Genomic DNA, 26,654 nt, shown 5'->3' with positions numbered 1-26,654 from the left:
ATTTGTAGGAGTAGGCCAATCCTTTATTGCCTTAACCTTCTCTTCATCAACCTGGATGCCATCTGCAGTCACAACAAAACCAAGAAAAACAACACGATCTGTGCAAAATGTGCACTTAGCAATGTTGGCATACAATTTCTCTTCCCTCAAAACAGCAAGTACTTGATGGATATGATCAAGATGTTCATCAAATGATTTGCTATAGATCAGAATATCATCAAAATAAACAACTACAAACTTGCCAATGAAAGCTCGTAAAACATGATTCATTAAGCGCATAAAAGTTGAAGGAGTATTTGTCAAGCCAAAGGGCATCACAAGCCATTCATACAAGCCAAATTTGGTTGTAAATGCTGTCTTCCATTCATCACCAATTTTCATGCGAATTTGGTGATAGCCACTGCGTAAATCAATCTTGGTGAAAATAGTTGAGCCGCTCAATTCATCTAACATGTCATCAAGCCTAGGAATGGGATGGCGATATCGTACAGTTATAGCATTAATGGCACGACAATCGACACACATGCGCCAAGATCCATCTTTCTTAGGGACCAAAAGTACTGGAACAGCACAAGGTGATAGAGATTCACGAACATACCCTTTGTCCAAAAGCTCTTTTACCTGTCGCTGAATTTCTTTGGTTTCTTCAGGATTAGCACGGTAGGCTGGACGATTGGGAAGAGAAGCTCCAGGTACCAAATCGATTTGATGCTCAATACCACGGAGTGGAGGAAGGCCAGCTGGTACCTCATCAGGAAAAACATCTTCAAAGTCCTGTAAGAGATCAAGAACAGCACTAGGCAGCGATGAAGGTAAATCGTTAGTTGAAAGTAGGACCTCCTTGTGCAAGAGCACAAAGAATGGGGCTGTGGTGTTCCTCACTTCTCTCAAATCACTCCTGCTCACAAATAAGCACTCATTTTGGTGGTGTTGTTTTGTAGTGGAAAGAGGCTTTATGTGGCTAGATTGGTTAGAAGTCTCTCCCTTACTAGTGTTGGCAGCCTCACTCAATTTTCTTTTGTCAGATTCTTCTTTTTTCATGCGAGCCACATCTGAAGCATAGATCTCTTCTGGAGATAATGGAACAAGAACCACCTTCTTGTCGTTGTGGATGAAAGTATACTTGTTAGACCGCCCAAAGTGCACCGAATCCACATCAAACTGCCATGGACGACCCAACAGCAAATGGCATGCTTGCATGGGTACAATATCACAATCAACCTCACCATGATAGTCACCAATGGAGAAAGACAAACGAACCATGGATGAGACCTTCACTGTCCCTGAATTATTCAGCCACTGCATATGGTAAGGGTGTGGATGGCGGCGTGTTGGTAGGCCAAGCTTCTCAACAAGCAAGGCACTAACAATATTATTGCAGCTCCCACCATCTATGATGAAACGACACACTTGACCTTTCACTTTGCATGGGGACTGAAACAAATTATGACGTTGTCCTTGTTCAGCAGCAACAAACTGAGTGGAAAGAACTCTTCTAACCACCAAATAAGGAGATGATCTATTCATTTTAGAAGGCTCCAAATCAGGAAAATCAGCAAGCAACTCATCAAAATCAGCACTAGTAATCTCATTAGAATATGGAGAAATAACATCTTCTATCATGTCACTGGGAGCAAAAGTTAGAATAGGTTGAATAGCTAAACAATTCAGACCTAGCTCAAAAGTACCATCCTCAGCTGAATACTCACAAGTGTCAAGAGTATGATCTGCAAAGACATTGTGAAACTCGTCCTCCTCTTCACTTTGTGAATCATATGAACCATCAGCAAGGGCAATAATCGTACGACGATTGGGACATTCAGCTTGCTTATGCCCATGACCACCACACTTAAAACACTCAATCTTGCTTGTATGCCTTGGGGCTGCAGTAGCAGAGGAGCTGGACTGAGTAGAGCTTACAGCTTTGCCTTTGGAATCAAAATGTTTGGAAGAAGTTGCACGAGATGTAGGTGTGTGCACCCCTGACCCGTGCTGCTGTGACTGGCGCCATGAAGTAGCACTATTATGAGCTGAAAATGAAGCACGATCTTTATAAGATCCAGCAAGTTGTCGTTCTGCCCTTTTTGCAAAATGTACCAACTCAGTGAGACATGTGTAGTTTGTCATATCCACTTTATCAGCAATGGGCTTATTGAGGCCAACCAGAAATCAAGCCATTGTGGATTCCTCATCTTCAGTTATCCCTGTACGAAGTAAACACATTTCCAATTCTTGAAAATATTCATCAACAGTATGAGTACCTTGCACAAGACGTTTTAGCTTCAAATGTAGATCACGAGAGTAATATGCAGGAACAAAACGACGTCGCATTTCCCTCTTCATGTCTTTCCAAGTAATACGATCATGTCCAGCGCGTCGGAGTTCAGTACACACTTGATTCCACCAAGTGATTGCATAGCCTGAAAACTCAATTGCAGCAAGCTTTGCTTTCTTGACAGGAGGATAAGGATACAAATCAAAGATCTGTTCAACCTTAGTCTCCCACTCAAAATAATCATCAGCACTTTCTTTTCCATTAAATTTTGGAATAGACACTTTCACTTTGCTTAAACCATCATCATCAAGGCGACGGTGGCGGTCACGATAACCACGATGGCCACCATGGCGATGATCATCCATGTCAGACAACATATCATCATCACCATCATAATCTCGTCCACCTCGAACAGGAATGCGCCGAGCACGACCAAAATTAAGAAGACCATGACCACGCCCGCCACGTCCACGACCAGCGGGACGACGCGGTGGCTCATCCTCCTCGTCAATATCATCATCCTCATTTGGTGGCGGTTCTCGACGTGGTATGTTCAATTGGAGAGTTTGGAGCTGCTGCACCAAATCATTCATTTGTGTACGCAACTCCTGAAATTCCTCCACCGAAACAGCGGCACCATCTCCACGTCCTGCCATGTTAGTAGAGGGAAAAAAAGGACAATATATATGTGGAATCACTCCCTCACCACTTACAAAACAAGTTCTTTCTCTCCCTGAAAAGAGCAAGAACTGGGGCTGTGATCTGTAGGGAAGAGTGATTGTAACAGCGACGACGGTGCAACAACTCACGGTGCTTTAAGTGGAGCTTGGTGGGGTAATATGTTAGTGGAATGCACTGAAATGTAGTGATGCAAAACCAAATAATAATCCAAGAACAGAAGTCTAAGTTGCTGAATATAAAGGAAAAGATGCACAAAGAAAGGAATGAGATGTAGTAAGTGGATAGATGATCACCAATTTGCACCAACCGAAAACTTGTTGCTGCCCAAACCCCTTTTTGGTGTGCTGCACACAGTTCTCTTTTTGTTTTTCTTTTTTTTTCTTTCTTGCTTTTCTTTTTTTTTTCTCTTTTTTTTTGGAACAAAAACTCGTTTTCAGTCCTTCTTTTGACCCATAGACATCTTTTTTTTTAACCTCTGTGTCAAACGCAGCACAACTTTCAACTAAAGGGGATCACTAAGATGGATGGTGCAGCACAAAAATAAGAAACTGCGGTGGGGAATATGTGGCGGTTAGAAAACAAGGGTGGGATGGGTGGGTATTTTTTTTTGTTTATATATACGCAGCAAGCAATGATGATCAGATCAAGGGTGGGATGGATGGGTACATGCAGCAAGCAATTTGATGATTAGAACAAAGATAATAACTAGAACAATGTGGAAAAGAAAAATTCAGCAACTAGACAAATATTAAAGGATTAAAACTCGATAAAGCAAACTACAAAATCAGTAGCACATATGAATTTGGGCTGTAGGTTTTCTTTTTGGCTCTCAGTGGACAGTAGGTATTTAAACTCTATCCTACCAAAATCAAGAACAATCCTACCGAGGAAACGAAGGCTTTGGTACCACATGATAAGCTCACGCCTAGGGATAGCGTGAGACAAGTCGTTGTGGCCCGATCTTCTCGTAGGATTCGCGAACTTGATAACTTGTCGCTGCGTGACCTGGTGAAGAGGCAGTGCACCGCGAGGCTGTCCACGCGACGAACTACCGAGACAATCACCCTTCCACGTACCGACGAACAGCCCACGCAATCACGCCGTATAGACGTGAAGGCACAAACTGGATGAACCGCAGTTCGGCGTTCTACAACTCCCTCAGGAATCGAAAGAACAAGTTTTGCAAGCCTCTCAAGACTCACGCATAAACAAAACTCCACGAGTTTGTGTATTCTGAATTTTAACCAAGCAAGATGTGTCCTTTCATTGTCTAGTACAAGAGATATATATAGATAGGGGCGTTCAGCTTTGAATACATGACAGCATGCACATCCACTAGTGGATTTCGTGGCTGGTTCGCGCGTCTTCTCAGCTTCTGGCAGCAGTTACTAAAATGAGCATAACTCTTTATTGGGAAGTCTAAATAATGAACCGTTTGATGGGCTGCAACATAGACTTAAAGATGCTTTCATCCACCTGTAGAATGCCACGTAACTCCTTGTATTCTGTCCGTGGTGATGCTTGGAATTTGTACCATGGGTCAGCCATCTAGCTTCTGGTTGCCTTCTCATGCAGAAGTAATAAACCACCATTTTATTTATGCACACGATAGGCTTCTTGGTTCAGATGTCCAAAGGCTTGAATCCATCTTCATCCCATGCTGGTTCATACCCTCCATCATTCCTAAGGACATTGAAACAAGAACTCAAAAGTATAGGATCATTCAACATAAACTGATTATTAAACATAAGGTTAGCGTTCACCTGAGAATAAATTTCCTTCTCCAATTGTTTAGCTCTACTTCTTGTAATTGGACCACTTATATCAAGTGGAGTTTCATTTGAAGATGAATGAATGCTAGGGATGTCCTCATCACACATTGTAGCCTTCCTCGATATTGCTATGGGTAGAGGTGCTCGGCACTGCTCATCAGTGGGTAAAGGGAACCGGTTGGCCGAGAGGACTTTTTTTTTCTGTGAGACCTAGACGTAGACCCTTATAACATAAGCGCACGTTCACAACGCACGCACGCACAACAACCTACCTCTATGAGCACAGGCGCATCGCTGTCGACGGACACGTCCACCTACCACTAAAAACATAACGTCGTAAAATCCTAAAATAAATTCAGAAAAATATGAGCACCTATGTCAAGTCGGAAACTTGAACACGGATAGACAGATTCCACCACAAGAAACTGATGAACCAGCTGATATATGATCAGTTCGCGCCTCCAAGGAAGGTTAGCTGTGCCGCTTAAGCACGTCGCCGGCAATAGCACCGACAGATCGTTCACGACTTTCACGGTTTCACCCAAGGCTCCACCGAATATGCATGTGTTCTCTGTAATTCTTATATTTCTGTGGTTGTTATGAGGTCCCGTACGTGATCGATCAGTTCTTTGTCAATCTTATATTTCCCCTGGTTTGTATGGAACCTCTATATATAGCTAGTGTCCAGTTGCTACTTGAGCAAGTGAATTCAGAGTTTGCTACTGCTGCAGCAGCGACAATTATAAGATACGAAAGCTAACAATGGCGTCCATGGGTTTGGAGAAAAAATGGGCCATGTAACCTGCATGATATATATAGATGCTCGATCATTTGCTCTTAGGCCTTGTTTACTTCTGAAAAAATTTCGGGTTTCGATACTGTAGCACTTTCGTTTGTTTGTGACAAATATTATTTAATTATAGACTAACTAGGATCAAAAGATTTGTCTCACGATTTCCAGCTAAACTGTGTAATTAGTTTTTGATTTCGTCTATATTTAATGCTTCATGCATGTGCCGTAAGATTCGATGTGACGGAGAATCTTGAAAACTTTTTGATTTTTAGGGTGAACTAAACAAGGCCCTATACTATAACCCATGGAAGTTTAATTAGCTACCTGTTGGCTGACCGTGACCTAGCTGTCACGCACGGTAAAGTGTCGTCGCGTTCAATGGGCGCCGGCGCCAGACTTAAACCCAGCAGGGACCAAATCGTTGTGGGTTGTTATTTTTTTTTTCCGTCCTTCCAAGCGTAGCGTAGCTATAAATACACGTACGTGCCAGGCGCTTAACACAACCACAAATCCACATCTATCCATTAATCTCAATTCTCACCAGCGAGCAGCAGCCGATAACAATAATGGCTTTCCAGCACCATCGTCGTCGTCCATGGCGCCTCCTAGCGGTACCGGTGGCAGCAGCAGCAGCAGCAGCTCTCCTCCTCCTCTCCCAGCTGACCGCGGCGGCGACCGCCGGCGGCGGCCCTGGCGACGTGGCCGTGTACTGGGGCCGGCACAAGGACGAAGGCACGCTGCGCGAGGCGTGCAACACCAGCGCGTACACCACCGTGATCATCTCCTTCCTCAGCGCCTTCGGCCACGGCACCTACACGCTGGACCTCTCGGGCCACCCGGTGGCGGCCGTCGGCGACGACATCGACTACTGCAAGTCCATGGGCAAGCTTGTCCTCCTCTCCATCGGCGGGCAGGGCGGCGAGTACTGGCTGCCCTCGGCGCAGTCCGCCACCGACGTCGCCGACTACCTGTGGTACGCGTTCCTCGCCGGGAACAGCTCCAGCTCCGGCTCCGGCGCCGCCGTGGCACGGCCATTCGGCGGCGCGCAGGTGGACGGCATCGACTTCTTCATCGACCAGGGCGCGGCGGAGCACTACGACGTGCTGGCACGCCGCCTGTACGGCTACAACAGGTACTACCGCGGCGGCGGGATCACGCTGACGGCGACGCCGCGGTGCGCGTACCCGGACCAGCGGCTGCAGGGGGCGCTGGCGACGGGGCTCTTCGGCCGCGTCCATGTCCGGCTGTTCGGCGGCGACCTGCAGTGCGAGTGGGGCCAGTTCGAGTCCTGGGACAAGTGGGCCAAGGCGTACCCGGGGAGCTGGGTGTTCGTCGGCGTGGTGGCGTCGCCGGAGGCCGACGGTGACGCCTACATGTCGCAGAAGGACCTCTACTATGGCATCCTGCAGTTCGCGCACAAGGAGCCCAACTATGGAGGACTCATGATCTGGGACAGGTACTACGACGTGAAGAACCATTACATGGTCTGAATTCTGATGAATAATGACAACGGCCACCTCTCCAAACACACGACGTCAGCCACTTGAATCTTAGATAATCTTGGAGATTATTTGTTTGTATAAACACATATATATTTGCAACAATATAAGTATGAACAAATGAAATGTTGAAGCCATAATATTCTGTGTGCCATGCGTGTAATTGATGTAAGTTTTTTTTTAGAATAATGTAATAACTGATGTAAGTTATTCCGACATCTCTAGATATTTCTCTAGATACCTAGCAATAAATATAAATTATGTCTATATATGGAAACTGGAATTTGTTAGCTTCGTAATGCATTGCAGTTCATAGATCGGGAACATTTCTTTATATTAAATCAATAATAATATGTACATCAATATGCCCTAAATAAGATCTACCGTACAAACAAAAACGAAAACGGTAAATAGACTAGACCGTCGCTGGGAGCCGGAGCCGCCGTAGATCCGCTGGCGTTCGCAGTGGCGTCGTGCGACGGGGGCCCACCAACTATGTAGGGTTGGGCGCCTCCGATCAGGACGCGAGAACAAGGCCCAGAAGGCCTTTGGGCCCATCTGGAAAGGTGATCAACTAACAGAATTGAGTATGTAATTTGCAAATACAATAAATATATTTTAATTTGAGGAATGTAGGATGAGCCTGCTGAGTTTGGTTGAGATGAATCAGTGCGTTCATGAAAGGATCGGTGATAAAAAGACTCTAAGTCATCATCTACGTGGTGATAAAAAGTTTTCATCCCTGCTCATGTATCCGTGTCCGATACCAGTCATCCACGTCAGCATCCTACCCAGGCCAATCCTCAAAAACCATGTAAACCTCTATGAAAATTATTCTTGACGGCCAACTCTCAAGGAAGATCCGTTAAGGATAGTGAGTAATGGAAATATCATTACCTTGGGGGTGGCTGCAACAATTGATTTCCTCGAGTCTTTGATAGTCAAAGAAACAAAGTCAAGGTCGGATTTTTTAAAACGTCAATGATATATATATTTTCTCGAGGACTAATGATCCTTAAGCTATTTGTACCAACCGTCAAGGATATATATTTTCTTGAGGGCCGACGACCCATGGTATTTGTAGCAACCACCAAATTAAGGTATTTGTAGTACCCACTCTATCACCCAGCCACTGTCAATGGGTGTCTTTCATGTCGGCGATCGTTTCTATTGTTCCAAAATGACCACATCCCACACGAGATGATGCCCCTATCCTCCTCTAGGCAGTGGGAGTTATCAAGCAAATCTCTTGTCTAGGTCCTTGGGTGTCGAGGAAGCTTGATAAACATTAAAGTTCTTAGCTTTGTCCCAAAACCTAACCACATAGGTGCACCGCTTCGACGTATGATAAGTGGACTCAACCTCCTTACTGCAAAAAAAACATAGGTTCCCATGCATTTCCAAATTTGCCAAATCATTAATAGCAGCTGAATGAGAAAACTTGAGCCTTCCCCATGGTCTCTGCCTTGTGCTTCTTGCTTGACCACCATGCGGTAGGCCAAGAGCATAGGGGATGATTGGTAGGCTGGATTACTCTGTCCTCGCATGCTTTATCTAGGTGGCCTCATTCGAGCGTTGTGTTTGATTTCCTCCGCTGAATGAAAACGATGCACAGGACTGTGCATTTGAGGCTGTCTTGATGTAGGCAATGCGTACGCAGAAATCGAGCATTCCTTGCGATACAAGCTGAGATGATACAGGTAAGATGTTTAGGGTCCACTTGCAGTCACATAAATAAGTTCTTCATACACTCAACCAATCAACAACTCTCTTCATCTTAGTCGAGTCCATTTACAAACCAAACAAGCCTGCATGTATGCTTGTGTACTGGACGTCATGGGCCTGAACCTCGTCACCATCGTCCTGGATGTCTCCTTCAATCACAACCAATCACGCCCATAGTGTAATGTTCATGTCGCTCACCCAACCAAGCCTAGAAGTCCTCATGTCTTCTCCCCAGCGGGATCCTCTTGACAGCCTCAGCATCCATGTGAAGTAGATTCTACACCAGGGCCGTATCATCCCATCACAAGCCATCTGCCGGCATGAGCTCGCTCACATGAATGGTTGTGACCTCTCTAGTTTTGGGCATATTGGTGTTGCACCAATAGCTCCATGGATCCATCAATCTTGCCAAACATTAGTTGTTTCACCATTGCCAATGCAACGAACCAGACCACACTGCAAGATCTTCCTCCCAGCTAGAATGGCCATGTGTGAGACGAGTTCCTTTTGTTTCTTCTAGCCATTAGGAAGTCCCCATTGGGGTAATATTTCCCCTAGATATGACTCCGGCGCATAAAGATTCCTAGGATGTCATGAGCCTCCACCCTTGCTTCCCCAGCATCGCCTTGTTGAAATGCTTGGTATCCTAGAATCCCATGCCTCATGGCATTTTGCTAGAGTAAGGTCCTACAAATGCCTCCAATGGATGGCTTGGCTCTCTGCTAAACCTCCCCACCAATCATTTGAGATGGCTGAGGTAATCTTCTTGCGGGTTCTTGCTAAGGGAATAAAATAGTTCCTCAAGTATGTCGCAATTGCCTGCGCTACTGATTTGATCAACGCTTCCTTGGGCCCACCACTCAAAATCTTCTCACTCCAGCCTCCCACCAAACTCCTAACCTTTGTTGGGATCGGTTCAAAGGTTTCAATGGTCCTATGGCCTACCGTTGTTGGCAATCCAAGGTATTTTCACACAGAGCCTTCGTGCGAATGCCAGTGGACTATTTCATCTAATCTTTCATGGCATCATAGTTGCCGCTAAAAAAGATTGTAGACTTAGCAGCATGTCTAATATATGTATGCAGAATGTCCGCTAGACACAGCCCACAATGATCACTAGCTTGAGTGAACACCAGACTGTCATCAGCAAACAAAAGATGGGAAACCCAAGGGGTGTGGATCCCCTCCCGAACTCCTTTTGCCAAAAATTGAGGTCCTAAAATCTTTAGTAATTAAGCTTGAAAGGCCTTTGGCACATAGAGGAAATAGATTACGGTGACATGGGTCTCATTTTTTGATTCCACATGTACGGGAGAAAACATCAGAGAGATGTCTATTCACTCTCACCGAGAAACTCAGAGTCTTCCCACAGCTCATAATCAGCTACAATGCACTCAAAGTCCCACTACAATGTAGACAATCCTAACCATCACTAAAAAAACTAAAGATAAAATGCACTTCAGCAGCACAAGGATTTCACGACCAATCCCAACTAAAACAGCTAGATCCCGCATTTGTTCAACATCTTTGGGCTTCTTAGGCTGGATCACTGCCATATTAGCCGCCGTATCTGCCTGTCATGCAAGATATTTTTGCACGAGTTGAACATACTCTTCCTCAAAGTAGAAGCTTGAACATCCAGGGCCATCCCACTGAAATTACAACAAAAAAAACTAGAACTTTGATCACAATAATCACAAAAATAGGTGTAAACTAACCATAATTATCAAATGCGAGAAAATAGCTCACATTGCGATCTGAGCACTTGTAGAAGATACAACCCTTGTTGGAACCCTCTTTCTTTACTCAGTACTCTATCACAATCTTTGTCTCATCGTCACACTTGCCATATGGAATGAGTGGGAGGCCCGATCTAAGTCGCTTTGGAAACCCATGAGATGCTGAGGACGCTGAAGCAGTTGCCATCTACCCTCTATACTCATTTTTAATACACTATAAATTTCTCATTTTATCAACAAAAATAATTAAAAAACTCTAAAATTCACTATGGCTCTAAACAATGAAGTGTGCTATTCATGCTACAAATTAACGGTGAATACTAGTTTTTAATAGATAATTTAAGCTTTCTTTATCCAATTATGCAAGCTTTAAGTGATTTTGACCTCAAATTGCTTATAAATAAAAAAACAATAAAACACCCACTTCAAGGTTCATCATAGAACTATTGCTTTTATTATTTAACAAGCGACAAAGATTTAGGTTGTCTATGACCTTCTACTAAAACGTTACACGATGTTTTCCATGTATCACCATGTTTCTTATATTTGGTAGGTTTCAGATTCTAGATTACATTTTCTTTAGAAATATTCCTCTGATTAAATTATAATCACCTTCGTGAAACCAAAAATTAAAGCATTTATTGATTGATTGCATTTAAATTAATTGTATCTCTCTATATGTCTAAATAATGGTTTGTTATAAAAATATATTCCATGATTAATTTAATAACACTTATTGAATACAACGCATGCTATTATTCTAATTGATTTTGTTATAAAATTAAAAACTGATTATTTTCTTAAAACCAAGAACATTATTATTTTTAGACGGAGGGGCTACTTATTAGGCAAATGCACGCGCGCGTAGGGATGGAGGCAAGCACGATGACACGCGTGCAAATAAACTAGGAAATTCGCTGCCACCCCAGTTGGCTTGGCCATCTGTTATACCCCATGTGCTCGTGAACATGTCACGACCAGATTTTTTAATTTTTTCTAGTGATATAGGATTCTCTTATTATTTTAGTATTTAAAATTTAGTATAATTTTTTCTAGTAAATATCTTATAGTAAGGATTTTTTAATATTTTGACTAGTGATGGTGTTTTATTACTAGTTAAAAATACTAGAACAAATCTACTATTTTGATAGTTATTGCACATGCACTCAGGACAAGATAAGATTTACTGGTTGTTAAGCAGGCCGCCACCTTTGACCGATCGATCTTCCGGCTTGCTGCTGTTGGTTGCTGACCTTGTAGATGACGACGCCACGCAAAGATGCTTCATCATTTTGTACAAGTAATATTTAACGGACGCGTGACGTCTTCAGCTTTGACCATTGTCTGAATGAACTTCCAAAAGTTGACAATTTTACATTTTCAATTTATTCAGTTTAGAAACACAATAGAATCAGATTTATTTCAAAAAAAAAAATACTTCAATAATCTCATATCGTCAGATGTAGTCTTTCCTGATCTGTCATCATAAAAGAATGCTATTTTATTTTAGTTTTCCTGCTTAGGAACTGTGTATGGTTCTTAAAGAAGAGGGCGTTGCTGGTGGCAGGACATGGGGGTGGGTGGTTGTGGTAGGCGACTAAAGTTTTCCAGGCACGACACGAGAAAGCACGGCCTTAGCATGGCCCGGCCCGGCAGCCTGCGTGCCCGTCTAGCACGACCTGCACCCGTGCCCGCACCTAGGCCGTCATTTCGGCCCACGGGCCAGCAGGGGCACGAGACGACTAAAAGGATGGCCCACTCCAGGTACGGGAATTCCATAGCAACCGTCGGATCCTCGCCTCCAATTGATCTGTGCCGTCCGCCAATTAGGGTTGGAATGGCTGCTATATAAGGCACCCCAACCGCCTCACTCCCAATCCTCCAAACCCTAATTCATTTCATTTCCACTCCCCACTCCCCACGCTGCTGCTGCTGCTGCTGCTGCGCTGAGAGCGGTGAATCGACTCGCCTTGCTATCGTCTCTGACAGACGTCAGCCGTGGTGAAGGGAGACCAGCAGGGGGAGGGCGGCTCGCCGCCGTCCCCACCCCTTTGTCTCGGCCTCCGGCAGTGGCAGCGACAGAGCCAGAGCTCTGACAAAGTAGGTAAGCTCCCTTTCTCTTTTCTTCTCTAACCTATGTTCTCCTCTGTTTAGGTCTACTGATCCGCTGCTGCTTGGATCTATTCAAGCTTCTCCGTCGCTGCCGACTGCGATATGGCTAGCTCCAATATGCTAATTCTTCTCTGTTCTTCTTTGCTTCTGATCTGAAGTCTTCTTCTTCCTCTGATCTTCTTCTTTGTTTTTGCTCTGTTATGGCAGCCATTTGAGGCTAGGGCTAGGGCCCGTGAGGAGAAAGTTGGTCGCTCCCTCTGTCTCTGTCTCTGAGATGGAGACAGAGGCCAGTGTGATTGCCATGGCTGAGGAGATGGAGAGGGTGCACGACCTCCCTGGTGAGTCTGAGGGGGACATGGGCTGGCACGGGCACTGTAGTGCCACCGTGCCTGGAGGCATGACACGGTACAGTTTAGAGCTGATAGGTGCCTGGGTCAAGAGTTGGGCACGGCGACACTATCAGGCACGGCACGGCAATGCCGCCGTGCCAACTGTGTCCGTGCCTTGCTGTGCCCGTGCCAGTGCCATGCCGGGCCGCCCGTTTGAAAAATTGTATAGGCGACAACACGAGGGATGGAGCCGCGCCAACAAGGTTCAGGCTGGCATGGCACGGAAGATCAGGTGGCATCTGTGGCCCAGGCATGGCCCTATAAGGCTCGGACCGTGTGATGCCGGCCCGTCAGCCTGCAATGCCCATCGTGCCTAGGAGGCTCGTTGCGGTATGTATAGTTCAGCCTGGGCACATTTTCACCGAAAACCGAACACTGAACCGAACCGAACCGAAACCGAACCGAATAGTCGATTTTTTCGGTTTTTCGGTTCGGTGTCGGTTTTCGTTTCTGTACTGTTCGGTGTTCGGTTTCGGCTTCGGTTTCGCTTTGACACCGAACCGAATACCCCGAAGAACCGAAATGTAGCCAAGCCACTAGCCAGCCAGGCCTTCGTCCTTCCCCAGTTCCTAGACTCGGCCCAGTAGCCCACCTTCTCAGTCTCTCACTCTCACTCTCGTCCGTCCTGCCATCCCCATTCCCCAACTCTCTCCTCTCCTAACCCTAACTGAGGTGGCGGCGACGGCGGCGTGCCGGCGCAGCGCTCGGCGCACCCGCTCCCGGCACCCAGGCGCTCGATACACGCCACGCCCGCGCCCAGGGTCCCAGGCGCTCGGCGCAGGGCGCACCCACACAGCCACACCTAGGCGCTCGGCGCAGGGCGGCACGCGGCGGCACCCAGGCGCTCGGTGGCTTCAGCGCACCCGCATGGCCGCACCCAGGCGCTCGGCGGCTTTGGCGCACCCGCATCTGCACCCAGGTGCGACGCGTACGAGTTTACATCTTGAGCATGTTTTCTTGCTGTTAAAGTGAAGGGCCGAATGGAGCTTGTTTTCTTTACTGTTTTTTATGCCTGATGGTGCTTTGTTTTCTATGTGTGTGGTTTCTGAACTGCAAGTCTAGAGTGCTCTAATAATTGAACTTTGTATGAATATATTCTATACTGTCTATTTGCATCTGTGTAATATTTATCATCGATTGGTACTTGATGTCAATGATATCAGTTCTGAATGCCTGTGCTCTGCTGTTTCTGGCATCGGTTTGTTCGGTTTCAAACCGAAAACCGAACTAAAAAACCAAAACCGAAGTTGTCGGTTTCTGATATTTTTGCAAACCGATCGGCGCTCATTTTCTGAAAACCGGAAGTTTAGAGAAACCGAATAAACCGAACCGAACTGTCGGTTTAAACCGAACGCCCAGGCCGATGTATAGTGGTTCTTCCACATTACTGCTGTTGTACAATACGTTGGTACAGTCAAGATAGGAATAATAAAAAACATTAAACACAGAAGACATGATGCAGATCGATATGGAGTACGTATCTCCTCTTTAGTTAGATCAAGATCAAAAAAGATAATTGGTTGTTACGATGTCTAGTTTCATATAACAGTTTATTTCAGTTCCTCCTTATTTGCGGATCACATTGCGAAATATAAAAGTAGAATGAAATTAACAAGGCCCGGAACTTTATTCCATTATCTAAAAAACCGAAATGAAGAAAATAAAAAAAACAAAAAAAGAGGATAATCACTACCGAACGGCACACGGCAAAATGTCCAAAGCACACCGCAAACGCTTTGCCGTGCACAGTACACGGCAAAATCCCTGGCTCACGGCATAGCAAGGGATTCTGGTAGTGAATAAAGCCGAGGTGAACCGGGTGCAGTGGATGACTGGACGGATGTTTAGCTGTTGCTGATGAAGTGGTTCTTCTTGTCGTAGTACCTGTTCCAGATGACGAGTCCTCCATAGTTTGGCAGCTTCTCGATGAACTGGAGCATGTCGTAGTAGACGTCCTTCATGTCGATCTGCCCACCAAGCTTGTCCTCCGCCGACACCCCGACGAACACGCGGCTGGACGGGTACTCCGACAGCCATCTCTCCGCGTTCTCCCTCTCGAACAAGGTGCAGTTGAAGCTGTCGTACAGCCGGACATGGATGCGGGCGAATTTCCCCGTCGCAAGCGCCGCCTGCAGCCGCGTGTCCGGGTACGCGCACCGCACCGAGGCCGTCAGCGTCACGCCGAGCCGCCGGCCGCGGTAGCGACGACTGTTGTACGCGTACAGGCGCCTGGCCAGCTCGTCGTAGTGGTCGCCGGCGCCGGCGCCGGAGGACTGGTCGATGTAGAAGTCGACGCCGTCCAGCGCCGCGTCGCCGAACGGGCGGCGGACACCGGTGTAGGAGCCGCCGAGGTAGGCGTTCCATAGGTACGCGGCGACGTCGGCCGCCGACTTTGGCGATGGGAGGGAGTAGTCGGCGCCGGCGCCGGCGCTGGGACCGATGGAGAGGAGCACGAGGATGCCCTTGGACTGGCAGTGCTTGACGTCGTCGCCGACGCCGGCGAGCGGGTGGCCGGAGAGGTCGAGCGAGTACCTGCCGTGGCCGAAGGCGCGCGGAGGAAGGAGATGAGGACCGTGTTGTAGGCGCCCGTGTCACAGGCCTCGCGCAGCGTGCCCTCGCTCTTGTTCCGGCCCCAGAAGACGGCGATGTCGCCGAGGCCGTCGGCCACGGCCAGCGACCCCAGTGGCAGTGCCAGCAGGGAGACGAGGACAAGCGCTACGAGGAGACGCCACCGGAACGCCATTGTGATGTAATGGGGGACTGGTGATGAACAAGTGATGATGGATGGGTGTAGTGAAGCTTCGAAGATTTATACAACTTGGATTAGTGTGTACTCCCTCCATTCCAAATTGTAAGTCGTTTGACTTTTTTTACCCCAAGTTTGACCACTCGTCTTATTCAAAACATTTGTGCAAATATAGTCAAATTTAAGTCATTCTTAAAGAACTTTTATTAATAAACCAATACACAAAAAAAAAAGTGATATTTTATACAAAACTTTGAATAAGACGAGTGGTCAAACTTGATATTAAAAAAGTCAAACGACTTACAATTTGGAATGGATTGAGTAGCTGCTAATGCACACACGTTAGTGCATGTTGTATATAGCTAGCTAAACAAATCTGCACCGGAAGTGTAGGCACATGTTCTTCGTTGATATATATATATAGGAAGGATCAGCAAATATAGGCACGCACAGTACAGTACTGGAAGAGGCCGGAGCGGAAGGAAGACGATCTAATAACACACACCACCGACACACCCGATTCTGTCACGTAGTCGAGCCTGCACATGCAGACTACCCATGTGTCAATGTGTCGGTGATGTATGTGATCGATAACGCTGACCAAGGAAGATATGTTGAGGGATACGTTTGAAATTTAGATATTTTCAAGTTCATATAATTTAATCTAGAAATATATGTAGCAATATATTTGTGAAATCGTCCTATGTTTGCACCACATGTGATCTACTACTTGCAGCACTAGCTAACTGCATAACCTTGCTGGATATATATAATGAATACAGTAGCATCAGAATTTTTTCAGAACTCAGAAGTACACCCATAGAGTACAGGACCAGTGCTAGAGGTATGGCTATGCTAGCTATGCGCTGCTGGTCATTCACAATAGTCGACATAGTGTATTGCATGAAGTAGTAGCACAAGTGATACCGGTCATATATATTTATATGCTCAATATATATGCTTTTAAATGTTGGTGTTATACATAGATGTTGATGAATTTTTTTTGTATAAATTTGATTACGCTATAATTCAAAATGGAGGGAACATATATGACATTTTCTGCAGTAGTGCTTGCAATGTCCTCATCTATATGTAATCTTGTCATGTGATGGAGCCCATAAGATAATTTAAAATGGCGGGAGATGCGCGCTGCAGTCCACAGAAAACTCTTACATGCACACCCAACGAAAGTGACCAAGAAACTCTCTTGGGTAGCAGCGAAGACCGCGTCTCTTGTCCGGTGCACAGATGCACTGGACCGTGCCAACCCAGAAGCCAGCTGAGGTGGGATAAAATTTTCTACTCTGCACGCGGCTCATGCTGACATGTCCGTATTCTACTTGTTGGACCTATATCTGGTATTATAGATCTTGATCGACAATACACAGGAAAATTAAACAAGCTTCAGTATATTAGGTGATTCTGCACGAGTACTGCGATATCTGGTTACTAAAAGGATAAAACGCTCTGTCTTACAGTATTAAGGAACAGTCTGCTGAGCTAACGGGACAAACGGTAGGTCTAGCTATGCGCTTTTGCATCCTGCCGGTCAGAGTTCAAACCCCCTATGGGGATGGATTTGTTGGCTGGAGGAGGCACAATTTATTTGCATGTTGAAAAAAATCTCCTCGTCTGCCCTATATTATTGAGCATCTCCAAGGGTTATGCATTTTTAGTTTTGCATTTGTGTGAATTTGCAAAGTCCCAAATGAATTTGCAAAGTTCTAAAAGGTGTGATTTCCAACCGTTTTGCATTTTGCCAAGTTCTACTTTTTTTTACCGTCTTTTTTGTTTTCGCACGCCTCGTCATTCTGTTGCCGCCAATTTTCACGAAGGCCGCCGCCAGGACCGTGAACATCCAACGATTTCAGTCGTACGCTCACCAATCGCGTGAACATCCAGCGACTTCAGCCTGAACGGTGGCCTTGTTTACTTCCAAAAAAATTCGCAAAATATGAATAGTAGCACTTTTGTTTATATTTGACAAATATTATCTAATTATGGATTAACTAAGCTCAAAAGATTCGTTTCATCAATTCCGACCAAACTATGCAATTAGTTTTTATTTTCATCTATATTTAATACTCCATGCATACGTCTAAAGATTCGATGTTACAGGAAATTTGAAAAATTTTGTAAAATTTTTGGGAACTAAACAAGGCCAGTGTCGCGTCACCGGCAGGCGGCACCGCTCGCCGGCTGGCTTTTCCAGGGACGTGCTTCTCGTGCGTGTACAAGGCTTTTCCAGGGCCGGCTGGCGCACCTTGCCCTGCGCCTTCATCCAGCGACGGCACAGATGGAATCCAGGAGGGAGATCGCGCGCTCCAAATCCGACGTGGACCGATCGAATGCCTAGATGCAAAGCTCGCAGGAGTTAGGCATATATGCAAAGCCTCAACCTCTATTTGCCAAGTTTACCAAATTGCAAACCTCAATTGCAAAACCATTGGAGCGGTATTTTCTAGTCTTTTTTCCAAATTTGTCAATGCAAAGTCTATTTGCAAAGCCCTTGGAGATGCTCAGGTCTAAACCCCGCCTAGTCTCATGGGAGCTGCTGTGCCGCTGTGTATAGGTGGGGCAGAGGTTTGGGAGTTTTCTCTAACTTGTAAAGAAAGGTCTTCTTCTTGAGCACAATGCCCGGTGCTGTTTTATCCTGCGGGTCCAGTTTATTTTAGCGGTCTTTGAATTTTATCCCAAGTTCTCATCTAGATCGTGGTACTTTCAAAATACATATTTTAGCTCCCTAAATTTGTCTCAAGTTTTCATCTAGATCCGAGTATTTTCAAATTGCACATTTTTTGTGCATTGAGCTCCCTAAACTTGTCCCAAGATCTCATTTTGGTCCCAGATTTTTCAAGATACGAACTCAGCTATCTGAACTTGTATTAATGTACCATCCCGATCTACCCCTTTGTGCACAATGTGTTGCATGTGTCCACCACACTCGTGTGGCCACATCACACTACACCGTGTTTGTCCATCCTACAGGATTGATTTTTTTTGCTTGGCATTAAACTTTAATTAACAGAGGCAGGCGGGCTGTGCGGCTGCCATCGTTAATCGGTGGCCAGGCCACCGGCCAAGTAACCGCCTCGGTTAATCATTAACAGAGACAGGCGGCATAAGGAGCCCGCCTCAGCTATTAATGGAGGCGGTTAATCATCAACTCATTAACCAAGGTAGACAACTTAAGACGCCCACCTTCACTGATCGATCATTGTTTGGAGGCGGTCGTTCTAAGCGCCCGCCTTCATAAATCGATTAACGGAGGTGGGGCACTGCATTAACGATGCAACATAGGTAGGTGTGGGGTAGCAGGGAGAGCTGTTAGATAATTAGGCAATTTCCATATCATTTTAATTCTATAAATCAACATTATGATGATGACATATATAATACAATTAATCATATAAATCATGATATCAAACATATTCATAGTAATATGGAACATGTGATCAATTAACATGTGGAACATGTTATATGAAACATAATAATAAGACAAGACATATATCTCAAAACAACAATAAACAAGAGACAACATGTTAAACGACGAAACAGAACTACTGAAACATATGGTAAACAATATATGAAACGATGTGACTGAACCACAACATATGAAACGTTTTGACTTAACCAATAAAACAAGCAGACATAACATAGATCTTACATCGGAAATATATAAAAGATAAAAATAGAAACAATATGGAAGAACATACGAAACATATCAAGGATAGTATGCACAACCACATGAATACACTACTATAACGTGTACGGACAGGAAAACGGAATGCAGCAGGAAGACGAACGGATCATACCCTCCCATGCGCTCCGAGGATCCCGATCCTTGATCGACTTCTATGATGTAGAGGATGAAGATGATCTTTCCACCGGGAAGGAGAAATCTGCCCGTACAAGCTTGAGGAAGACGAACAGTGGCGGTGGATTGGGCAGTCGCGAGGATTGTGTTCTAAGTTGTGTGTTTTGTCCCCTCCTCCCTGCCTCGCCACGCCACGCCCGACCTACGAGGGCGGCGACGCGCGCGCGTGTGACATTTCTTTGTCCTTTTCTTAACTTCTCAATTTGAGTGGAATAATTCCCACCATATAAGTCAAGTAAAAGACTTTTAGAATTCCAATCTGGTGTAATTTATATTGTCCATAATTATATACCATAGAGTTTATTGATTTATTAAATCTAAATGGGCCTAGCCCAAAATAAATCCAACAAGAGCACGGTGCAATGCTACATGGCTAGGATAAGAACTCACAATTTAGGGATTTAAATATGTAATTTTAAAATACTGATATGATCTAGACGAGAACTCGATCGGAGCAAGTTCAAGGACCATTGTCAGTGAAGTTTACTTAAACAACAACACACATGTTGATTTCTGTTAAAAGGGTTCTGAATTATTTGTCCTGAAATCCCGGAGCATGTGTTAGATTAGATCAAGCATGGGGAGGCGCTCACCACAGGGCTCTTCTCCCAGTGTCCACGTCCGGCTGTACGGCGACCTCAACTGCACCTTGTTTCCCAGGCAGGCGTGGGAGAAGTGGGCTGCAGCGTACTCGGCCAGCAGCATGTTCGTCGACATCGTCGCGTCGCCGGAGGCGGACAAGGACGCCTACATGTTCCAGAAGGACGTCTACTACGGCGTGCTGCAGTTTGCGCAGCAGGTGCCCAATTATGGTGGCATCATGATCTGGGACAGATACTACGACAAGAAGAACAACTACATCAGCAACAGCTAAATGTCCGATTTTCACTTTATAATGATCTGCTTAATTGTCAGTTTGCTTTGTTTTAGTTTTATTATGCACTATAATAATTTAATCCACAAATAAAATGAAGCCAACTGTTATCAAATGAACAGAAGCCAAGTTTGGTGGCTACTGTTGATGTGAGTACCAGTGCCACACCCAAAGCGTTACAAACTGAGCTAAGAACAAAGCACCAACACGTTTGCGCGATAAAGAATTGCAAGGTTTACAAACAAATAAACCAAAAACGAATAGCTATCGCACTTACGAGATGAAGAACGGCTAATTTATAAACAAACTAACAAAGGAATCGTTGAAACCCTCACCTGGAAGGGGTTAAGGCGAAGACTTTAGTGGGTTGCCCTACGTGTCAGCTAGGAAGCCAATGGCACAACCATTGATCTTTGGATGAAGAGAGGAGAATCATAGTAATGGGTTAGAAGAGATTGGAGTAGGTAAAAAGTTGATTGATTTATGTTTTGGCCGATTGTCCTCTGTTCCATTGGTCGTGGTCCTTCACATATACAGGGTGGGTGCATGGGTGGACTTATCGCATTGGTGATCAAAATCCCTTGCAAAATCTCATCAAAACACATCTCTAATCCAAATTGGATAGCATATAAATCAACATGGGCTGGTTTTAACAACCAGAAAACAGCCTAGAAGGCCAAAAGAAACTGGCCTATGTCGGTTTGGAAACCGCGGCTCAAGCCAGTTTCTGGTTGTTGAAGTGAAATCTTCCCCAAAATTACATTTTCTTCATGTAGATTTTTATATATGTTTTTCGATTGTCTCGATGCACGAGAGAGAAACAAAATAGTGGAGTCCATTGTACATTTTGACAATATTAGAAAACTGACTTACTCGTGCCCATCATGCAGGCACGACCCATGTCCCATGCTATTCTTGCGCCATAACCTCTGCTTGGCCATACTACTTAGCTTGCTGTAAAATCATCGTGATTAGAGTAGTGAGCTAAAGAATGAGCATAGTCTCTGGTGCATGGCTGGGGCAAAGAAGCTCCTTGAGCTTGGTTTGGCGTTGGGTGACTAGGGCTGCTTAGTTAGGGTCTAGCTTCAGCTGATTTCTATGAGCCCAGTAAAGGTGTGTGTAATTGCCTCACTCATATTTGGTCCCCGTATGAGTGAGGATCTTGTTGGGGACCCATCCTATTTTTCTTCTCTATAATGCAATGAAACGCAGCTCTCCTGCGGTTTTCAAAAAAAAAAAGAGTAGCATAGGGGATATTTCTTGGTCTGTACGTGCAACAATGTCTCTTTTCGTCAGGTGCTGTGATCATGCCCTGGGACACTTGTGTAGAAAAGCAGTGTTGTGACAGGATATGGGTTAGCAGGAAAGCAACATACTTAGTTCATTAACTTTTGTACAAAAGGAGACCCTTTCTATTTTTTAGAGATTAGCAAATATCAGTTCATTAAACAAAAAGATTTCTAGCTGTAGCAATGCTATTTTGGAGATTTATATCGTCTATGTAGCAAATAGTAGGAGTTTAAAGCTTCATTACCTACATAAGTATCTTGAACATAATATTTATCTCTAATTAAACCTTTCTCTACAACTATTGGTTTATAGTAAGTCTTGATCATGTCATTGTCACTACTCCTTTAGTATCGTAGAAATGGTATGTTATGCTTAAAACACCATTTTCCAAGTTATTACCCCCTCGTATTGAATCTCTATAAGTTTGCCTATTAACTCATTGTGGCTAATGCTAATTAGTGTCTGATTTCAGTAGTGGGCATTCCCAATGATGCTTGATAGTGTTGACAGTTGATGTCAGTTCAGAGTGGTAGGGGCCTATTAACAACGTGAAGTTTTTGTACCCTACAAGCCTCTAGCATAAGATGACTCTGATTGATAAAAATAAGATTAACCAAAAGAGAAGGAATCCAAAAGGCAAACCTTCTAATGTAAGTAATTTCAGGGCTTAAGAAGCAACAACACTTCACAAGACAAAGGTGCAGAAATTCAGGACATGAAGGGAGTAACTGAAAACAGCCAGTAAAAGTAACTGCTACAAGAAAACTATGTGCACTACCTATTATTCAAAACAGGATTCCATAAGTTGAGATCTGGCCAAAGAAAATCATGTGAACCACCTTTTGTTCAAAAATATCAACTGCTTTCAGAAATCCTGGACAGCAACTGATGAAACTGATAACCTTAATAGGTGCAGCCACGCAAGCAATGAAAGGTAGCATGATTTTCTTTCAAGCAAAATATAAACTTCATAAATAGCTTTTCTTGAGCTATATGGTATATAAATAGGGGGCCTAACCAATCCTACAGTTCTTCCAAAGCAACAAGTCCTACATTCAAAACACAACACTAATTCTTCGTCACTTAGTACATGGATATGGCACAAGATGGTATGTCCAAGAAGGTCTCATCACTGCTTGAGAAGAAAGATGCTGCCATTGAAGACCTAACTTCCATAAGGAAAGAAGCAGAGGGGACCAACTCCGCGGTAAGTGGCAGCACTGAAACGGTCCTTGATGCGTTACATTTACATAATTTGTGTTTTATTTTTGTAAAGTAGCGTTGACGTGCTAAGTTGAAACGGATGATCATAACGAACCTCATCTGTATTCATTCCAGCATGGGTTTGAGAAAATCCAGGTACCTTACTTTCCTATGATTTTGTTCATTGACACAGAAGGACAAGAGGGAAACATTGATTTCTGGAGAACCGAGGGAGTACATGTCACAGAAGAGGACCAGACTGGCCAGCAAGGTGAAAGCAGCACTTAAGAAGGCCGGCAAGGTGAGATGGAAACTTTTGATCCTAGTTCCATATAGTATTATTATCATACTTTGCTATGATTTTGTTCATTGACACAGAAGGACAAGAGGGAAACATTGATTTCTGGAGAACCGAGGGAGTACATGTCACAGAAGAGGACCAGACTGGCCAGCAAGGTGAAAGCAGCACTTAAGAAGGCCGGCAAGGTGAGATGCAAACTTTTGATCCTAGTTCCATATAGTATTATTATCATACTTTGCTATGATTTTGTTCATTGACACAGAAGGACAAGAGGGAAACATTGATTTCTGGAGAACCGAGGGAGTACATGTCACAGAAGAGGACCAGACTGGCCAGCAAGGTGAAAGCAGCACTTAAGAAGGCCGGCAAGGTGAGATGCAAACTTTTGATCCTAGTTCCATATAGTATTATTATCATATATGCTATGTCTTGTAATAAGTTATGCCACTTGATCTGCCATATTGCAGATTTTGCGGAAAGCGAAGCCCAGGAAGAAGAGACCTACGATGTATGCGATCATAGCCTCTACACTCAAATTTCATAAAGCTGAGGACATGGATCCTGCAGATGCTGGATCTGCAAGCAGGAGCTGAGCAACAAAGAGATGGAGAGAATTACCATGAATGCATCCCATGGAAAGAGCTACCTTAGTTATCTATTAAGTTGCTAGCACCTATTGGCATCTCAACCTGTCCGTCTTTTCATTATATTGTGTCATCATGTCAGTCCCCTGTTACGTTGTACTCCTTGGTGCAAAATGAGTTATCATATAAACTGCTATTGAAAGAATTAATTGGTTACTCTTTAGATGATGGTGTCTTCATTATTTGAAGAAAAAAAGGTATATTGTAAGCAATAAAACATGGAAAAGATAAGTCACTAAATCAGGATGAGTTTCCATGTCATGTGTGTTGGAGCAAATAACTTGAACTTGTGTTGAATTTCTACTTTACCTTTTTGCATTTTCATCTATTTTAATGGTCTTCACTCTGAAGTTAATTAACTTTTCCACATCCATAAATTCTAGTCAATGAAACTTCTGTGCTATAAGGTGCACAACACAAATTAGTATTGGTGCAAAACATGGAACGCACGGATTGGATATCTGCTAGCGAGAAGATTCTGTTCACGTTCAGTGCATGTTTACACGTCCTAAGGCTCTCCTTGAATGTAGCTAGCTTCGTCAGTTATCTGACCGTGATGTACTTGTATAAAGGCGTAAGCCTGAGATCCATACAAATGAGTTGTCTCATTCTTCTTTCTCCTGCTTACATGGTATCAACTGCTCTATGATCCACATTTTCTGCTGCCTAACTCTCTGCTTTCCTCTCACCGCCGCCATGAGCTCCTCTTCGTCTTCCTCGTCGAGTTCCGATGACAATTCCGATGCCGAGTCGCTCCTCCCCTACACGGTCCACGTCCAGACCGAGTCCGTGCCCCGTCTGTCGTCCACGACATCAACATCCTGAATTGCGTGCCGATCGTCCTTGATTTCAATGACGCGAACTACGTCGCCTGGGCTCGCTCCTTGTCCACCATCTTCGGTCGGTACGGGCTTCGTGATCATGTCGACGACACTGCGGCTAAGGGCGACAACGATTGGGTGCAGAACGACTGCGCCATCACTTCCTGGTTCTACAACCGTATCTCTCCCGAGCTCCTCTCCATGGTCTCGGAGGACACCAACACCGCCTACTCCATCTGGCGTGGCGTTCGGAACCTCTTTCGTGACAACAAGGACACCCGCGCCGTCTACCTTGGTGCCAAGTTCCACAACTTCTACCAAGGTGACCTCAACGTCCTCAACTACTGCTCCCGCATGAAGGTCATGGCGGACCGGCTCCCTGATCTTGGGGCTCCGGTGAACGACAAAGACCTCATCTACAACATCGTCCACGGCCTTAACCCTCGTCCCCATCATGCGATTCCACACATCACACTTCACCGCCGCCTGTTGTCGTTCCTCAAGACCCGATCCAGGCTGCAGCTCGATGAACACCGCATCACTGAGTCCGAGAAAATGCAAGCTGCGGCAGCCATGCTCACCCAGGCCACGAACACCGGATCGTTCTTGTCTAATGCTCCGTCCGTGACGCCATCGGCTGCACATCTTTAGGCCACAGCTGCCTTCATCGCCCACACCGCACCCGGTGTGCCCACGACTCCGGGCGCTCTCGGCAAACTGCCGGTCCCGACGTTGACTCCCTCAGCACCCCACGTGCCAATCATCCTCGATTTCAATGACGCATCTCAGTGCCGTGCAAGGGTGATCGTCACACGCATGGTGCTAGTAACGACGTCCAAGGGGGTGTCTTCGATGGCGGATTACTTCGTCAAGATGAATGGACTTTGGCCAGTTTCTACAGGCCCATCTTAAATCACCTCCTTTTGACAATTTTGGTTGTCAACAGCTACATCAAAAGCTACTAAAATTAAGATCCATCCAATTAACTTAATCTTAATTTTGTTTAGCTTTATTTACATTTCTATGCACTATTGCGATAAAACCGGAGGAAAATGTAACAAAACCAAACATCCTAAAGCAATGCATGATCTTCAATGACACACAAAGGCAGCCACAATGTAGCTAAAAAGTATTTCCTCCGTCCCAAATTATAAGTCATTGTAACTTTTTTGTAGAATCAAAATATCTTAAATTTCACCAAATTTATATAATAAAATAGTAACTTTTATGATACCAAATAAGTATCATTAGATTCTCTATTAATTATATTTTCATAGTATACCGATCTGATGTCATAAATCTTTGTAACGGTTCCTATAATTTTGGTCAAACTTCAAATGCTTTTAGTCTCCAAAAAAATTTGAATGACTTATAATTTAGGATGGAAGGAGTATCCAATATGTCACCTAACGTGAATTATGTTATTCATTGTGCACCAATTCACATATATATGTCTGTAGCCTTTTTTATATTAGATAAGAGCAGTCCATAGCTAGACTGCTAGAGTAGTTTATAGGCACAAGGATCGGCATAAGCTATAGAAAACAATTTTCTGTCTAGTGCTCGCTATCATGTGCTCGTCCTTTGCTTCCTGCGAGCCTATGTTTGGCTACAAGATGAACACCTTATTAGGGCATCCACAATGTGGTAAAAGGATGGGACTTTAGGCAATAAAATGCAGTTGCAGAAATTGACCTTAACCATCATGGGTACGAGCCTCAAGCTAAGGTCCCCTGGCTGGTCCCGCTGCCACATCCGCCAACAACCATGGAGACACACCTTGATCTATGGGGAGCTTTTTTGCAAAAAAAAACCCTATGGGGAGCTTGATTGAGGAGGCGAAGAGCACAAAAGGACCTAAATACTGGACAACAAGATAAATAACTATGGACCACTTATACATATAGAAAGAC

The 26,654-nt window shown here is 44.7% G+C and overlaps 3 protein-coding genes and 1 pseudogene across 3 annotated transcripts; 3 read left to right on the top strand and 1 right to left on the bottom strand.

Annotated features, from left to right (window-relative positions):
* LOC8066688 (xylanase inhibitor protein 2) lies at window positions 6,029-7,276 on the top strand. Its single transcript, XM_002451022.2, has one exon. The coding sequence runs from the start codon at window positions 6,088-6,090 to the stop codon at window positions 7,009-7,011; it is 924 nt and encodes a 307-aa protein (XP_002451067.1). The 5' UTR covers window positions 6,029-6,087; the 3' UTR covers window positions 7,012-7,276.
* On the bottom strand, window positions 14,576-15,906 carry LOC8074354 (annotated as a pseudogene).
* LOC110436006 (protein PXR1-like) lies at window positions 22,863-23,869 on the top strand. Its single transcript, XM_021462143.1, has 5 exons — window positions 22,863-22,979; window positions 23,169-23,276; window positions 23,354-23,461; window positions 23,539-23,646; window positions 23,744-23,869. The coding sequence occupies exons 1-5, from the start codon at window positions 22,863-22,865 to the stop codon at window positions 23,867-23,869; spliced, it is 567 nt and encodes a 188-aa protein (XP_021317818.1).
* Window positions 24,943-25,392, top strand: LOC110436005. Its single transcript, XM_021462142.1, has one exon. The coding sequence runs from the start codon at window positions 24,943-24,945 to the stop codon at window positions 25,390-25,392; it is 450 nt and encodes a 149-aa protein (XP_021317817.1).

Source organism: Sorghum bicolor, chromosome 5, assembly GCF_000003195.3.
Source record: "Sorghum bicolor cultivar BTx623 chromosome 5, Sorghum_bicolor_NCBIv3, whole genome shotgun sequence".
NCBI lineage: Eukaryota > Viridiplantae > Streptophyta > Magnoliopsida > Poales > Poaceae > Sorghum > Sorghum bicolor.
The sequence above is the reverse complement of the archived record's forward strand: the minus strand, read 5'-3'. Positions and strand labels throughout refer to the sequence as shown.

Coding starts and splice junctions, on each gene's coding strand:
- LOC8066688 (XM_002451022.2), top strand. CDS start 6,088: ATGGCTTTCCAGCACCATCGTCGTCGTCCATGGCGCCTCCTAGCGGTA.
- LOC110436005 (XM_021462142.1), top strand. CDS start 24,943: ATGGTCTCGGAGGACACCAACACCGCCTACTCCATCTGGCGTGGCGTT.
- LOC110436006 (XM_021462143.1), top strand. CDS start 22,863: ATGGATATGGCACAAGATGGTATGTCCAAGAAGGTCTCATCACTGCTT. Junction 22,980..23,168: donor CAGAGGGGACCAACTCCGCG/GTAAGTGGCAGC, acceptor TCATTGACACAG/AAGGACAAGAGGGAAACATT. Junction 23,462..23,538: donor CACTTAAGAAGGCCGGCAAG/GTGAGATGCAAA, acceptor TCATTGACACAG/AAGGACAAGAGGGAAACATT.